Raw genomic sequence first — 16,930 nt, 5'->3', positions numbered from 1 at the left:
TTTTTCCCCTCCTCATTTCCAGGGCCTGTGGAATTGTGCTGCAGCATGCTCAGGAAGCTGCACAGGGTCTCTTCTAGATAAAGCAAACAATAGAGAAGCCCACTCTCATGCTCCATTATTTATCTGTACACTCTCCCATTTTACTAAAGGAAAAAAATGTAATTACACTCGTGTGAGTTAGAGGTACCCAGTGTACCTTCTGCTGACAGCTCATGGTAGTCCCTGTATTATCTGTGTGTCCCTTCCCAGGCAGTGAAGGCGAGTCTCTGCAGTCCATGCTTTCAGAATGGGATAATCCTGTTTTTGTTCGCTGCCCAGAGGTAAGCATTATCTTGCATCTCATGCCAACGCAGGAGTTGTTTTATCTGATATGGGGACCAAAACTGCAAGTATTGTGACTGTTCTGTATAATTTATTCAGTGAAATTTTAGACTACAGACCTTGCAATTATGTTTTATAGGTGGTTTATATGTAAGTCATTTTTGTGCATGTATTCCATTTGGAGAAGCAGATATTGGGCTAATCTTTTACCTTCCATCATTTTAAAAGCAAAACATTCTTGTAAACTATCTTCTTCTTTACAGAAACATTCATCTTAAAATTAAAAAGTTGTCAGATGGCAAAGTGGTAGTATATTGTCTGTCCTCTTTGTGGACAGAGTAAAACAACTCATCTTTCTCCTCTGGGATGCAATGGGTCTTAAACGTTTAGTTTACTGTAGTTGTTTTTGTAGCCTAGCGGGACTCTAGCATGTGAGAGGGAAACAGTGTTGGAACTTTTAGAAAGACTTCCTTTGTTGTCATGAGGCAGTATTATCTTTAATCATCATGTTGTAAGTGTGTAAACTTACGTATGTAACCATTTCCACCTGCACACAATGGAGATGGAGTCACAAACCACCTGCTGGTGAATTTTTGAAAAGGAACAGTTCTATTCATTTGTTACAGTGACAGATTCTGAGTCATTATAGGGTGATACATTTTTTGTGACTCAGTCTGCTGGGAGCCTACCTAGCTGGTAGTCAACATCAGGTTTTCTGATAGGTATTCACAATTAGCTGAATGCACTGAAGTTAGCAGGTAATACCCAGATGGGAAAATAAGTGGGGATGGAAACAGAGGGATTGCTAGATTGTATCGTTAACTAGTGCTATGATTGAGTGGAAAGCTTGGTTTGTCAAAATATGAAGAGCTATTTCCAGAACGTTTTTTTCCCAAATCTGACTTTATTTTTTTTTCTTTCCCCACGTTCATCATAGGTGGCTTGAGCCTATAAACTATTCATGTAATTCACTTTTTTTTACAGATAGCTGTTGATGTGACCAACGGTCAGGCTGAGAATCTTGCTGTGAAAATTCATAATATTTTGTATCCTTATCGTTTTACCAAAGACATGATTCATTCAATGCAGGTACAATATGAACTATTGCTAGTTTTCATGCTATAATTCCCACTCTGCCGTTGGGATTTTCTGATGTCTCTGCCTTGTAGGAGTGAGGTATCTAGGGAAATAGATCATATCCTTAGTTTTCACAAACACAGTCAGAAATCTTGGTGTATGATATCATCAGACACATATGTCAAGCCAGGTCTTAATATCAGGATAATCATCTATCTGCAAAATGACTAAAATTCCTTGGCTGCATGGTTAAATCAAGAAGCAGCCTTTTTGCTGCTGCTTTGAAACACTGTTAACTAAATGATATTTCAACAGGCGGCTTTTTATATTTCTTGTAAATATTTGCTAGTTGGTATGCTCCTGAAATCTGTGTCCTATGGTTCTACGTTTATTGACTTTAGAAATTTAATTCTTAAGCAGAGTGATTTCAGAAGCAAGTCCTAGATTTCCTGGAAAGACTTGAAATTTCCTTTTAAGATTTATATCTGCTCTGAAAAGTGATTCTTAAAAATAACATTGTAACATGAAGTCTAACTATTTTAATGCTTTTTCATTGTATATTTTGATAGTTAACTTAAAAGCTCATGTAAATGTATGGCTTCAGCTTACATTCTTGGCATTTATAGAAATCTTAAAGTGAATTCTCTCCCTCTCTTACATATTAATGACTAACAGGTTGCAAACTGGCGTTATTCTTGTGTGATCGGGTTGCTGACTTTGAAATTGCAGGTTCTGACTGGGTGGGACATGGTAATATTAAGGTCAGGGTGGAGAAGGATGGGAATGATTCTCCCTTCTTTACATCGCATGTGCAGAAATAACAAGAGAAATAAAGTTATTGCAGAAACAAATTGTGTTTCAAAATGGCAGGAGAAGAAAGCTGTGAAACAGAAGGAAAAGAATAGAAAAAATGATGAATGTCTAGTATCCCTTCTAAGAAATAGGATCATCTATTCATTTTTACCTAAGAGGTGGATAATGCATGTGTTGTATGACAGTGTTCACAGTGAGCTCTGTACCTCTGACTCAGGGAGACTCCTTCCTTATTTTGCATCTGTTAATTTAAATATAAAAATTAGATACTGAAAGCATGATGCTTTGCTGCTCAGTATTCCACCTGTAGATCTGGTTGCTGTACGCTGCTTGGGAGGAAGTTAGAATCAACTCTCAAAAGCAAGTTAGGCATAAGAAAAAGAGTGAAGAAGTTGCTTCCTGGTTACTACAAGTGATTAGCACAAACACTTAAACACAGCTCAAATTATAAAAGGTTGTTTATATCCTCCTAGCTGTGAGCAGCTTTGATTCCCAGCTCCAGGAGGCTTCTACACCACCATTCTGTAAATTTCCACCTTAACAGCTCTTGTGCTTGTAACTCTCTTTCAAAAGACAGATTCAGGATTATTTTTTTGGATGTGCAACTTTCTTATTTATTCCAGTCTAAACTGTTTCATGACAAATTATGGTTGTTTGACCTTCTTTCAGTGTTGTCTTCTAGCCTTGCTACAAGAATTGCTGCCTTTTCCATATTTAGCCCCTCACTGCATTATAAAGAATAATTATATAATTTCACAGTGTTGGTTTTTCTAGGCCAAATTCTTTCAGCCTTCGAGATTAGAAAAGACGTATTTCTAGTCCCCCTGCTAATACCTCTTTCTTTTACAACTGGGTAGTGATTGTTCTGAGTATCTTTCAGGTTCTTCAGCAAGTGGACAATAAATTCATTGCTTGTGTAATCAACACCAGGAATGAAATGGATAAAAAGGAAGGTAAGAGCTGCTATAGGTACTAAGGTAGCTCTCAAGTGCACTTAAACTGCAGAGAGAACACAGACCTGCTTGTATTGTTTCTTGCTTTGAGATGATACTGTGAGTAGAGGAAAATGTTAGTTCTTCGTATGAAATTTCCTGGATCTTCTTTCTCTTTATTTTGGACATCATTGAATGTTCCTATTACCTTGAGATTAGTATTATAAAAATAGATTATACTCAAATTACTAACATCTTTCAGACTGATTTCACAGTGTCTGGATATATTTGTTGCTGCAGCTTACTGAAGCTGTGTAGAAAAGGCTTTCAAAATCAGTAATTTTTGTAACATTTTAAAGATAGTATTAAACAGAGCCATTGTTGATGACCTCAGCTTTTGTTCTGAAATTAAATGAAGACTCCTATCGACAAGATTTTCTAATTGCCTTAATTTAAATTACTCATTCGGATCATTCCATTCAGTTCTGTAGTGATTTTGTTCTGCCACTGGTCTTCCCCTCACTTCACACCTGTAAAACCTACTGGTCATTCTTCTTTCCAACCTGCATGGTTGGTGGCTACAAAGTTACCTATTTTTAATCTCTTGTGGTACATTTTTTTAGGTGGAAACCTCTTGGTTTTGGTGGACCAACATGCAGCTCATGAACGAATTCGCCTGGAGCAGCTTATTGCAGGTGAGAATGCAGATTGTTTCAGGAAAGGTAGTGCACAGGAATGTGCAAGCAAGAGCTGTCTTAAAGGGAAAGCTCACTTACTAAGTTGTCATAAGAATAAATCTTGGCTATATGGAACCAATAGAATACTGATTTGTCATTTTGACCTTGATCTTTAGCAGAGTGCAGCCGCTCAATATTTGTAGGAGTCATAGTATTGGCAGCTGAAAATTGTTACGGTATTTCCAGAAATAGAAAATATGCACCCTACCCACACAGACCTATCAAATTAAAATAGGCCTGATGTAATGAAAGAGTAGGAAGACAGATAGGAAAAACAATGAACAGGAAATAGAAAAACATCAGTAAGAGTATGTGATTATGCTGTGAAGAATAAGACATTGGGTGCAGACTAAAGAGCATAGTTTGTTTGGTTCCTTTCTAGCTGAATAGCACACTTGAAGCCTAAAATTTTTACATTCTGAAACTGTTTGCAAAGGGATAATGGTCTTTTCTGTAAGCCCATTAGCCATTGGTTTCAGTGTTTAAAAAGTACAACTATCCATCAAGTGCTTAAAAGTCACTGACTTTCTCTTTCATTGAGAAATACTGTGCAGTTCCTGCAGAGATGTTTCCAGGAAATCTGCTCCTTTTGGTGAGGGACTGAATAAAGTTGAAGACTGAAGGGAGAGATGCTTAATGAGTAGTATTTTAATGCCATTTATGAGAGATTTTTTCTGTGGAAAAAATTGCTGTGTGTGAGTTGGACTAAATATATCAGTAGGTTTTTCTTGCTATTTAGGGTGACTCTTTTTTGGAACCGGTGGGAAAAAAACAAAGTGGCATTAACCAACTTCTCCCCTGGGACTAGATGTCTAGTTTGTGACATTCCCAGTCCTCCACAAGTTTCAGGAGAAGGCATTTTGTGGTCACTTTTAATCCAAACAGAGGATTACATGCCAAACCATGGGGTCATAAAGGGCAATGCCTGCATAAGTATTCAAAGAGGCATATTTCTAAATGTTTCATTCACAGATTCCTATGAGAAGGAAGCTGCCGCATGTGGCAAGAAGAAATTTCTGTCTTCCTCTGTCTCTCCCCCTTTAGAAATTGAAGTTACAGAAGAGCAAAGAAGAATTCTATGGTTAGTAATGGCCAGTAGTGCTAAACTTTGGGGGAAGATTTCAATATCTCACTGGGTTACCACATCTGTTGATTGTTTCCTGAGCAGAAACCAGTTGGCTGTATCTATAGTGTGGAAAATAGGTGTGCTTCTTGGGCTCATCATTACATCTCAAGACAAAGCCCCATGGTGTGCCATCCCTGTGCCACTGCAATATTCTGTGGTTTCTGTGGCAAACCAAACTGATGCATGAGCCAGAGGAGTGTCCCAGAAGTCTCCAGTAGATCCTGCTGTCTGGAGACCAGGACTTGGAGTGCAGTGCCCGTAGTATAGATATAGGAACTGATTTAATAGACTATTGGAGAGGAGAGGGATGGGCTATGGAAAGCTTGTATTGTGAATCCTTCAAAATTGCATTCCTTAATTCCAGATGTCTGCCAAGACTAACTAATGAGCACTGTTTCCCAAATGTTTCAGATTGGTGTACTAGTTACCGTTAGGAGATTTAACTTTTGTATTGCAAGAGTTTAGAACTAGATACAGAATCACAGAAACACCAAGGTTGGAAAAGACCTGCAAGATCACCCAGTCCAACCATCCACCTATCACAAATAGTTCTCACTAAATTGCATCCCTCAACACAAAATCCAAACATTCCTTGAGCATCTCCAGGATCCGTGACTCCACCACCTCCCTGGGCAGCCCATTCCAGTGCCTGACCACTCTTTCAGTGAAGTAGTATTTCCTAACATCCAGCCTGAATCTCCCCTGGCGCAGCTTGAAACCATTCCCTCTAGTCCTGTCACCAGTTACACGAAAGAAGAGGCCGATCCCCAGCTCATTACAACCTCCCTTCAGGTAGTTATAGAGAGCAACAAGGTCTCCCCTGAGCCTCCTCTTCTCCAGACTGAACAATCCCAGCTCCCAGCTCCAAATACAAATTTATTGCTGATCTGTTATACACATATTGAACACTAATCAATCATTTTTATCTCCTCAAAATATCCCTGATTGTCCCTTGCCACATGCATTTGTGTTTGTTTCTTTTTCCCATGTTGTTCTTCATGTTCAGTTGAAGTTCTCTGCTAACTTCCACAGGTCTCCTTCATTGTTATTCTCAAACTCTCCTTTTTTGTGATGCCTTTGGCAAACTCAATAGCTTTTAAATCACTCTTTATTAAAATTGCTGCCTATTTTAGGGATACACTTGTTTGGTGGAATGTCCTTTTTGGTGTATTCCAATCATAACAGTATCACTGGTATATGTTTGGTAACTCTTTTGTGTAACAATGGCAAATACCAGAAATTGTAGAGGAAAGTGTAAAGCACCATTATGTACCACCTGCTGTATGAAAAATGTGAGAATATAACCTGCTCATAATTCAACAATATTTGGATGCCTTTGTTTCTATCCTTTAATGATATTCTTGCCAATACCACAATATTTTCAGTGCCCCTAGGTCAACTCTGAATTATTTTTACACTAATCTTTGAATATCTTTATATCTACTTTTGATGGCCAAAACCGAATACAATATACCAAATGACAGTATCCCACTGATTTCTGCAGCAGCTTTGCAATTGTTCCCCTGTCTTCTGTCTGTTACATCCACACTTAGTATTTTGTCTGTTGGTTTTGGCTACAGCTGATAGCACAAACTGCTTGCTCTGCTGGCTTATTGAACTGCCATGACAGTGAAATATAGAGGGGATTTTTGAAGTGTTGCTGTTTAATGTAGAAATCACCAAAGTGTACACATACATCAAACTATTTGATAATGATTGCTGACAGTTTCTTCTCTTTTTGATGACAAGTTCTCCTCTTTTTTGTGTATTTTTCAATCCATAGGGAGACACGTGTCAGATTAATTAAAGATTGTTCTTTCCTTGGCTCTCTTTGCCTTATTTAACAGGATATGAGTTCTTTAGACCAGCATAAATCTCTTAAAATATTTTTCTGTCATAAAATTTGCTGTTACGTGTCAACTGAAATCACCATTTTTCCGGCTAGACTTAAAGCAGTCTTTGTAGTGCATAACTTTAATGTTTGGAGGATGTGTAGTGTTGCTGTTTGTGTGATAACTTGGTAATTTTTCCTTGAATCAGACATCTTGTGCATCTTTAGAAAATAAAAATGTAAACATTTAAATAATGTAAAGCTCTCTGTGAAGTACAGAAATATTGTATCTGGATCTTGTGGCTGAGGATCATACAATACGTATAGTTGATTGGAGTGAAAAATTGGGGTAGAATGCAGAGTAAAGGGAAAAATTAACTGGAATCTCAATATGATTTTCAAGATCAGAAACTTTTCGGAAGAAATGCAGAGATTACACAAATATATACTTAAACTGTGAAGAAGTAGCTGCTTCTGTCTTATTTCTGTTTTGCTTGTTGTTTTGTTTTGTTTTGTTTTTTCTTCAGGTGCTGCTACAAAAATTTGAAGGATCTGGGCCTTGAATTATCATTTCCTGAGATCAACAACTTGATTCTAGTGAAGAAAGTGCCACTGTGTTTTACAGAAAGAGAGGCCAATGAACTACGACGGAAAAGACAACCTGTCAATAAAAGCATTGTGGAGGTCAGCTGTGGATATGGATCAAAGCAATTTGTGATACTGGCTTTTTTTCTGTGTTAAAGACCCAAAGTATAGCGTATCTTTCTTATAAGAGAGACAAAGAAGTCACTTGGCCAGTGTAGGTGCCATCTCTTTTAGTAGCTAAACAATCCTATAGTTGAAATCCCTGAACTATAACAGAAATGACAGAAATCTGTTTCAGACTTGAAATAGTGGAAAAGCAAAGAAATGTAGTAGGTGCTTCAGATGTTTAATCAGTTTTCTGCTCATCCTTTTAAGGAAATTGATGCAGAGAAACCAAGTCACTAGATTCAAGTCTGAAAAGACTTGGGGAGATCAGGACTTGCACCTGGATCTTTTTCTGTGGCCAGTGTACAAGCAACTGCGTCATTTTTCCTGGGGTGTATCCAGAACTGAAATTATACACAGATGTGGAGAAGAGGGATTTGGGCAGTGAAAGTGAGAAATACCAACTTACTGTCTTATCTTTTTCTTTTCAGGAGTTTATTAAAGAACAAGTTGAGGTGAGTAGCTCTCTGCTTCTAAAATTGACTGGAATAATGCAAAGCTTATTGAAAGAACTGGAGGGAATAAGTGTGTTAAGCACCAAACAAGAGATGTAAATTTAGGTCATTTGAAGCTCATTCTTGTTGCAGTTCTCCCTGTTCTTCCTATTAAATGGAATGTAAGATGATGTTCTCTTACTAATTTTAGCTAGTGCAGACCACGGGAGGAGCACGAGGGACAATGCCTCTGACATTTCTGAAGGTGTTAGCTTCCCAAGCCTGTCACGGTAGGGAAACTACATTTCTTTCATTCTTCCATTTATTTTTCAGCCTTGCTATTTCCTTACGACATAATTCCTGGGGTAGTGGTTTCAGAGTGTGTTTGCAGGAATTGCAGGGTTACAGACTATTTCATAGGGATGAGGAGATAACAGCCCGTTTTCATGGTGTGTCACTGCATTCTAAAGAATGGCTTTCATGGCTAAAAGGCAAGACAGAGATTGCAGATAGCCTTGTGAATCTGTGGAAGCTAAAGATAACAGACACTTCTTGTAATGTTCTGCTTTAATTTTCTCTGGATGCCATTAAGTGCCCACTTTTGAGAAAGGACTTATTGGCAGGGCTGGCGTTTGCTTTTGGAGCTCATGCCTGTCAGTGGCAAGTGTATAGAACTCATATCAGTTCTATAGAATTGATAAAGGCTATCTTCTAGTTTTACTATCTTTTGACATGTGAGCTGATTGCATCTTCAGCCCTAAAAAAAAAGTCTATTACAACACTATCTATCTGAAAAGCTAGAATCTAATAATCCTGCAATCCGTTAGAATTGGATTAGATGAAACAGTTTGGGCTTTGGATAGCTGATCGTTATGCAACAGCGTGGATCATTGAGCTAAGCCTTAAGCCAGCTTTTGCCGTTAGTCTGTCTTCTCTGGGAGCTGCCTTATTTTCTTTGTAAGTAGCAGTAGTGGAGGGAGGTCTGTTGGGTGATTTGAGTTCTCTCTGGCAGCATGTGCAAGAATTTTATGTTGTTCCAGGAGCTATTAAGTTTAATGACAGTTTGACTTCAGAAGAGAGCTGTCGGCTCATGGAAGCTTTGTCATCTTGCCAGCTGCCCTTCCAATGTGCTCATGGAAGACCTTCCATGATGCCCCTTGCAGACATTGACCATCTACAGCAGGAAATGCAGGTACTACTGTGTGGGGTACCAGAAGAGAGCAGTATGCTCTGGATTATCAGAGGCATATCATGTACGTGTGTTAGAAATAGAACCACCACTGCTGCATCTTACTTGAACTTTTATGTAGCTGTTATTAGTAAAATAAAACTTGAGAGAATTAAGCCTCTGCTCTGCAAAAACTTTGGCAAAGATCTTACCATGTTCCATTTGAATGACTGCACTGACTTGAATGGAGTCAACTAATGTTTAAAGTTGAGCATGTATTTAAAGTAGTTACAGTTTATGAGTGTAAAACTTTGAAAACATGTAAATGCAGATATTCTGCCGGGAGCAAAGATGCTAAAGATTAAACACCTACTTCCCCAAAGCTGAAGATGCCATAAAATGGGGGGAAAGAAAGCAAAGACATAGCAACACGAAAACTTTAAATAAATAAATAAATAAATATCCTAACTCTTTCCCTTTTGCAAATATACTATAATAAGTTATTAAATTAGCTTCTGTTGGAAATCATGTGGGACTTTGAATTAGACATGAAAAAAATGGGAACGTTTCTAGTAGAGAAACGAATATGGAGGCACTGAAGTTGGTTTATTTATGACTTAGCACTTCTAAATTTTTCTCCCTCCAGCCTAAACCTAATTTGGCTAGACTGCGGAAAATGGTGCGAGCATGGCAACTGTTTGGAAACAGAGACCCTAACCAAAAAAGGTAAGACTGCAAACTGCAGATTCCATAAGTGTTGGCACAATCCCAGGTTCTCTTGTTGTTAAACAACATCTTGTGTGGAGCAATGTTCTCAAGCCAGCGCAGTAACCAAAGTTTTGCCCTGAGCACTGACCTAACAAGAGACCAGCCAGAAGAACATGACAGCAGCCCGCTCTTGGAGCTTGGAGAAGCATCTTCAGCACTAAGGAACTGTGTTGTAAACCTGAGTCACACGTCAGTGCTTGACTACTGATGTCAAGAAGTTGCATCCAGTCACAGTTACTGCAAGCATGGCAGAATTCAATGTAATACAGAGACTTTTAATTAATGTATTTTAGAGTGTTTGAAATGGAAGAGGTATTTATTAATAAAATTAATTAAACTTACCTTAGGTTTCTGACAGTGCTTGGAATGAGGACTGACCAGCTTCTTAGTAAACAACAGGTTTGACATAGGCTTAGGTAGGCCTATGTCTTTTTAACTAGGTAATCAATGACACACCCAGCTGTTTTCTCCCACCTCCCTGCAGTTTGCATTCTTGAGTGAGTGATTTCTAAACCCTAGCATAGCCCCACTTTATCAGTGTACAGAAACAACGAAACAGCTCATTGCATTTCTTACAATTGGCAGACAGTTTTCTTTCCACAGGTTCCAGTTCTATTTTGTATCACATTCTCAGCTAGATAGGAGATAATCATTTTAAAACAGTAAAAGATAATCACTGGTATGTTTGTTCTGTGTAAAAAAGCAACTTGAAAACAAATCAGATCTTGACATCTGCTGTTTCAAAAACAAAACAAGGAGTGGAAGCTTCTTTCCTTTGGTGCCTCAGCTGTGGTGTAGTATATTAGCATACATTGATAAAAGGGACTAAGAAATGATCTGATCGCCCTGCAAGAGCCTGAGATTTCTAAGACGTTCTATGCTGCCCCTCACAAAAAGCATGAAGTTTCAGAATAAGACAAGATGTCTAGCCAAGAAGAATAACTAGTCACTGCTAGTAAAAGAGAGGGAAGGGCCTCAGACTAAAATAAGAGAAGCAAGAACTTGAGTTCTGCCTTCTGATCCAGAGGCGAACAAACTTGCTGACAGGCCTTCTGCAGTTTGCCTTTCATCAAGAACGGAATTTCTGTTCCAGCATTTTCCACAAAGCTGGTTTGTATTTCAGTAGCTTAACAAAACTTGTCCAAAAGATCTACCAAAAGTTCAGTTTTGAAGCACATGGTCATTGGCAATTACATTTTAGGTGAAAGCACACCTTAACCTTACTACTGCAGCACAAGAACAGGCAGCTCACTGCACTCATAAAACCCTGATTATTTAAGGAAACAAATTCTGCATGGAAAATGATTAACACTGAGAGCACTGTAAACAGCATTTATTGCAGCATGCTTTGAAGTAACAGCGCAGCTGCCCCAGAAAATGATGTTTTGCTGTTTCAAAACTGGTGAGCATCTTCATGTGGCTTGTAACAAAGCAGAGGGTTCAGGACAAGTACAAGAACTGTCTTCTGCTGCTTTTTGGTAGGTAAGATTGCGCCGAATGTATTCCCTACCAGTTCCCAACAGCAACTCACCTTTGCAACATCTGCTTTAATTAGCTGCTGTATCTTTCTAAAGAGAAAGACAGGGCAAGTCTGGACAGTGATATGCTTCTTGGTGTTAGAGTTCATAATCATCTGGATGGTAGAGCTCGCTCATGAGGCGGTAGATGTAAGAAGGTGCATTACCCCCAATGTTAGAAATGAAGAGAGTAATGAGCTCTGGAGGGACATAGTCGAACACTGGGCAATGAACATTGGTCTTTGCCAGGATCTCCCCTGAAAAGAAAAGAGAGTATTAAGACATAAGCAAACCAAACAAAGTATATTTAGCCTTCTGCACGTCTTCCTGAGTTCCTAGAGAAACTGGTTGGGCCCATGACATCCTGAAGTCCTTACTGGGATATCCTGAATCCTTTTCAAGTTCCTCACCAATGCCTTTGAATTATAAGTATACAACAATCTTGGATTGGAGCAACATCCTCTGCTCTTTTGGTAGTTTTTACTGATAGTAGCCCCAAATCCTCTGTGATGCAGATTTACTAACTCATAGCAAGCCTGCTAATTTGGAAGTAGAATTTATATCCCAATGCCGCCAAAGTTACCACCTAAACAAAAGCTCATAAGGCCAAAAGCAAACCTGAGCTAAACTTAATATATTAGTTTCAGAAGTCTATCACACAAAAATTTGTCATTGAAAGTAACATTCCTACCTGAAAGGGGAGACTGTGAGCAGCCACCTTTCTAAAGAGGACACTGGTGTGGAAAACTCACTGCAGAGATATCTGATCTGACTGTTGAAACTCAGTAACAAAGTTTCAAGAAATTATGTGAGTTTTGGGAAGAAAAGCAAGCTGCGTTTTTTGTTGGGCATCTGTTGTGTCCCACAGGAAATTGCCACCTGTCTGGCACCATTATCACAATCCTACACTAAAATGCTGAACAATGCAGACCAGAAGCAAAACTAAAAAGATGGATAATGTTCCAAAAAAAACTTTTCTGTATTCTCTATAATAAAAAAGCTACATATAAAACAGAATGGTTCCCAGCACTTTTTTTTTTTCTTAAGATAATAGGAAAGGATTTGGGGTCTTGGACAGTCTTACATTAACATTTTGTACCGAACATTAAAAAACAAACAAACAAAAAAACCCAACAAATGTAAAATATTTTATAATATAAAATAGAATATAAAATGACCACTGCCTGGACTAGCTTGACCAGTACCTTCTGTGAATGGCAGCACTTCCTGTGGTGACACAAACTTGTGGAATGAATCTTCTTCGTTAGGGAACTGAATGAGACAGAGTACAAGAAGGTCAAGAAAATAAAAAGCATCTCATTATCCTAGTGAAAACATCCTGGGTGCTAGAAGGAACTGAAGCAGTGGAAGAAGATTTGCCAGGGAACAATAAAGTTCTTTACAACAATCACATAATACCCGTGCCCACTACTTCAGTAGCATCTATAGTGAAAGGAGCTTCTAGAACCTACTGTGGCCTGCCTGCCCTTTTGCAATGCCTAGGGAACCAGAGCAGAGATGTGACTTTTCAGTCTGCAATTTAATCTGACAACACTGAAAATACTGAGCATAGGAAATAGTAGAGAGCATCCCCATCTACCACTTCTGTAGGTACAAAGGATCTTTCACTACTAAAAATACATACAGAAGAAAAAGAATGGTGATGTCACTCTCTGGTAGCATTGGCTCACTCATCTAGTGGCAACCTTATACTCTGTGCACCTATTACTCAGCAGATTTTGCAAAGAATTTAGCATTGCAGGGAGAGCTTTGAGACCTTGACCTGTGCCAGATTTGGGTGAAGATCTCCTATCTGAAATAACAGCACTACATGGAGGAGATGACTCATCTACCAATCCTACCTTGGGCCATGTGGTGCTGAACACCCTAAGCTTTCACAAGCAAAGTATCACTCCCTTATCTCTCTTTAAAGAAGGTGCAGAACTGAAGAGGTGCTGTGCTTACCTGGGGTGAGAGCTTGAACATGGGGGCACATACAATGAGTGGCGTGGAGTGGTGTTTAGCTGCTAGTGCCAGAGTGTGAGTACCACTCACAGCAATCAGTGCACCATTGGCCAGGATTGTCTTTGTACCAATGATAACCTTAAAAGACAAATTAGCATTAGAGAGCATGTACCACAGCAAACTGAGGAAGCTGAGCTTCCTGGCTGACACCCTTCTGGATAAGATGGAGTTTGTCAGAGCAGCCAGCAAGCAGCTGGAGTTGCAGGGCACCTGCATGCCTGATCTGTTTCATGTGGCATTGGCTCTGCACCAATATGTTCCTCTCCCAACAAGAGCACAACTCCAACACAGTGATGCCAGCATAGAGAACTTAAAAGGACAAACATATGCTCTACTGCAGAGACTACCATGCAGAAGCTGGATTGTGTTCCCTGTTCTGCTACAAGCCTACAAAGTAAGCTTGTGCAGGTGATTTCATTGCTCTCCCGGCTTGGATTCTCACAACTTTTCTGATCATTAGTGACTAAGGCAGAAAATCCTATCACTATGCTGATAGAGTCATCACAATTATTAGGGATTGCATAACATCTCCTATCTGTAAACAGGGATTATTACAATTTTGAGTATCACTGAAGAAGGACATAAATCACAGATAGGATCTGTAGCGGATTTGGAAGGCCCAAGCATCAAACCTGCCATAAACTCCCACCAGTAGCAAAGCCCTCCTTACCTTGTTGACTCGAGACATGACAGCAAAAATAGCGGCATCACTCATGACCGTAGTTTCGATGTTCTCTTTAGATAGGCGGACAGCCATTTCATGACCCTGAAAAGAGGGAGAATATAGTCGTGTCCCTGAAACCCAGCTCCTGCACTGTAGTTGTAGAGATATTAGCACTCAATTCCTGCTGAACTACACAAAACATCAAGCAGCGGACCACAAACACAGCCCTCTGACTGAAGGACAGAGAGAAGAACGAGTTGTCTTTAGTCTTTCAACTGCAGAAGCATTCCTGTAACGTTCCCCTTCAGCAGATGTTCTGCTGACAGCTTGTCTCCAGATACAAGAATATGTATGACAACACAGCCTGGGCCTTACCTGACAGAAAGGTGCACATTCTGCCACAATGACCTGGAACTTCCGTTTGCGGGCAGCTTCCTTCAGGAAGGCCTCAACAGTGCGTGAGTAGCCGATGGTCATGATCACCTCATTGGAATGGATGTGCTCCAGTGCCTGCATGGCAATGTTGTCGGTGGTGCCCTCTGTAACAGAATGAAGTTATGAGTGGAAAAGAAGCCAGCAAAAGCAACATCTGTGCAGCTGTGCTCCAGTAACATATTTTACTAGAGTGACACTACAAACTCTGGTAGAGCAGAAGCAGCCTTTTTTTCCCCACTCTATTCTCCAGTGGAGAGGAAGCAAGAAGTGGGCCCTTGAACACCCTGTGCTCCTGAGAGAAATGGCCTTGCTGAGAACTCCACCACTAGAGAAGTGGGCTGTGCCAGCACCAGGCAAGCACCATGCCTACATGATGGAAGTTCCAGTTTTACAGTTCAGCAGCACTACAACCACACAGAAAGGAGACCTAGGCTTCAGGAGGAGCACTACATGTCTGTTCTGTTACAAGGTTGTAGGATAAGAAAAACACATCCCAGTACTTTGGGCAAAAGGGTGAAATAATGCTTATAGGGATGACATCCAACCTTGGCAGGTTGCTGATACTCTATTTCACAGGGCTCAGTTTAAGACTTCCCAAAAAACAAATAGCGTGGGCTATTTCTGATGCTTCTTTGCACCAAAAAAAGCACAGCCTACTCCCATTACTTCAGATTAAACCACCCAGTTCTTCAGTGTCATCTTTCCAGGTAAGTGCAAAAGGAAGCATCAGCCCCATCCCACAGAGATCACTGTTCATGAGCTATTTCAGCCTCACCCGTACCTAGCTCTATTAGCAGCTCATTGATAGCTTCAATAACGTTTGCTCTGAGAGAAGGGTAGGGAGTGCTGAAATCCTCACTCAGTCCTCCAGAAGTCAGAAGTTTGTGCAGGGAATCTTGCTGATCACTTTCCTCACTGCGCCCATGAAGTCTGCAGAGAAAAAGAGCCCTTCAGCCTCAGGAGAGCATGCAGGTGCAGAGCCTAACACAAAGCAGCTCCTAAGCTAGCATCCCCACAGCACAGCACAGCACGTGGGTGTGAAGGGAGAGGAAGGAAAACCGTATGCAGGGATCATGTCACACCGAAGAGCTTCCCTAGCCATCTCTGGCAGAACCTGAAGCTCTGCCAGTGAGCACTTCCCAAAGTTGCATCCAAGCACAGCAAGTGGAGAGCAGTACTCACAGCTACTGCTGCAGTGGAACAGACCCTCCTGGGGATGCAATAGAAGTGGCCAGGTCAGAACCCAGACTGCTCTGGGGAGGGGAGCTTTTGCATTCACTAGAGGAAACGTCATCAGCTACTTTGAAAACCACTGGTCCATTGATACTGGTGCCCTTCCCTCTATTATCAAACTTATCGAATCCCTCTGAAGATGCTGGAACAGTGGGTGATAGAAACCAAAGCGATCTCACAAAGGCAAAACACACTGCAGGAGCCTGCTCTGGGTTCTTGGAGGGGCAGAGAGAGCACAAGGAGCACCTCACCGGCCGTACTCCTCCCGAATGACCTTCAGCACACGCCGCACCATGTTGCCCACGGTGGTCTCGGATGGCTGTGCTGCTGTCATCCGCTGGCCCTCCGTCCGGATCAGATCCATCAGCTCCCCTGAAAGAGGGGACAGCCTCAGTTATAAACTGCCTGTGGCTGCCCCGTGCACGTGTCAGACCTGCTCATCCACCTCAGAACAGCCCCGCACCCAGACGCTGACACCGGTAACACAACGCCAAGGCAAAGCACAGACGCGTGCAAAAAGCAACGCCACAGTTTGCACCAGAGGATTTTTGGGTAACATGAATCACCTGCATACAGTGCAGACTCGGAACTTATGGAAGATCATAAGAGATGAGTAAGGAGAAAGAGGAAATTCATCTGCAGGTGAGATGATCAGCATTCTGACTGACATCACCGAGCTTTTAGAAAGACCTTTACGTATACCCATGCACAGGATGGCAAACTGAGGACGCTGAAATTAACTACCTAAAAGTGGGAGCCACATCCCAAGAAGCTTTTGCTAGGAATACAGAAACAGCTTCTGCCGACAAAAGAAGGAAGCCTAAGCCCAATCCCAGCCCACGGCACAGCTCTGACGGTCTCGGGGTGGGTGAAGGGTGCGGGCAGACACCAGCGAAAGGCACAGCGATTCAGAGGGAACCCAGCCCCGCCGGCCACGCTCGGAGCCCCGCCCTCAAAGCTCCCGGGGCTCCCCGCTGCCGCCCTCCCCCGCCAGGCCGCAGCCCGGCCCTCACCGGCCCATCCCCACCGCCCGTGCGCGATGATCTTTCGCAGCAGCGACAGCGTTTGCCGCGCCGTGTCCTCGGAGCGCGGCCTCTGC

The 16,930-nt window shown here is 41.2% G+C and overlaps 2 protein-coding genes across 4 annotated transcripts in view; one reads left to right on the top strand and one right to left on the bottom strand.

Moving 5' to 3' along the window:
• The window catches only part of MLH3 (mutL homolog 3), a 17,842-nt gene extending 7,544 nt beyond the window's left edge, over window positions 1–10,298 (top strand). For 2 of the 3 annotated variants that reach the window (XM_019615752.2, XM_010711735.3), the window contains 10 exons: window positions 250–320; window positions 1,306–1,410; window positions 3,092–3,164; window positions 3,767–3,838; window positions 4,853–4,961; window positions 7,365–7,521; window positions 8,019–8,042; window positions 8,233–8,311; window positions 9,062–9,213; window positions 9,836–10,298. In XM_019615752.2, the coding sequence (XP_019471297.1) occupies window positions 250–320; window positions 1,306–1,410; window positions 3,092–3,164; window positions 3,767–3,838; window positions 4,853–4,961; window positions 7,365–7,521; window positions 8,019–8,042; window positions 8,233–8,311; window positions 9,062–9,213; window positions 9,836–9,919 (926 nt within the window). In that variant the 3' untranslated portion in view covers window positions 9,920–10,298. The remainder of the gene's footprint in view (window positions 1–249; window positions 321–1,305; window positions 1,411–3,091; window positions 3,165–3,766; window positions 3,839–4,852; window positions 4,962–7,364; window positions 7,522–8,018; window positions 8,043–8,232; window positions 8,312–9,061; window positions 9,214–9,835) is intronic. The other variant, XM_019615753.1, reaches the window with a different exon arrangement.
• A 964-nt stretch (window positions 10,299–11,262) lies between these two features.
• EIF2B2 (eukaryotic translation initiation factor 2B subunit beta) overlaps window positions 11,263–16,930 on the bottom strand; it is a 6,451-nt gene continuing 783 nt past the window's right edge. Inside the window, exons 2-9 of the mRNA XM_010711739.3 lie at window positions 16,845–16,926; window positions 16,083–16,203; window positions 15,380–15,528; window positions 14,539–14,702; window positions 14,170–14,265; window positions 13,440–13,577; window positions 12,680–12,746; window positions 11,263–11,731 (exon numbers count right to left, since the gene is read on the bottom strand). Of these exons, the coding sequence (XP_010710041.2) occupies window positions 11,574–11,731; window positions 12,680–12,746; window positions 13,440–13,577; window positions 14,170–14,265; window positions 14,539–14,702; window positions 15,380–15,528; window positions 16,083–16,203; window positions 16,845–16,926 (975 nt within the window). The 3' untranslated portion in view covers window positions 11,263–11,573. The remainder of the gene's footprint in view (window positions 11,732–12,679; window positions 12,747–13,439; window positions 13,578–14,169; window positions 14,266–14,538; window positions 14,703–15,379; window positions 15,529–16,082; window positions 16,204–16,844; window positions 16,927–16,930) is intronic.

This window comes from Meleagris gallopavo, chromosome 5, assembly GCF_000146605.3.
Source record: "Meleagris gallopavo isolate NT-WF06-2002-E0010 breed Aviagen turkey brand Nicholas breeding stock chromosome 5, Turkey_5.1, whole genome shotgun sequence".
In the NCBI taxonomy this organism is placed as follows: Eukaryota; Metazoa; Chordata; class Aves; order Galliformes; family Phasianidae; genus Meleagris; species Meleagris gallopavo.
Note: the sequence above shows the minus strand (reverse complement) of the source record. Positions and strands in the feature narration are given on the sequence as shown.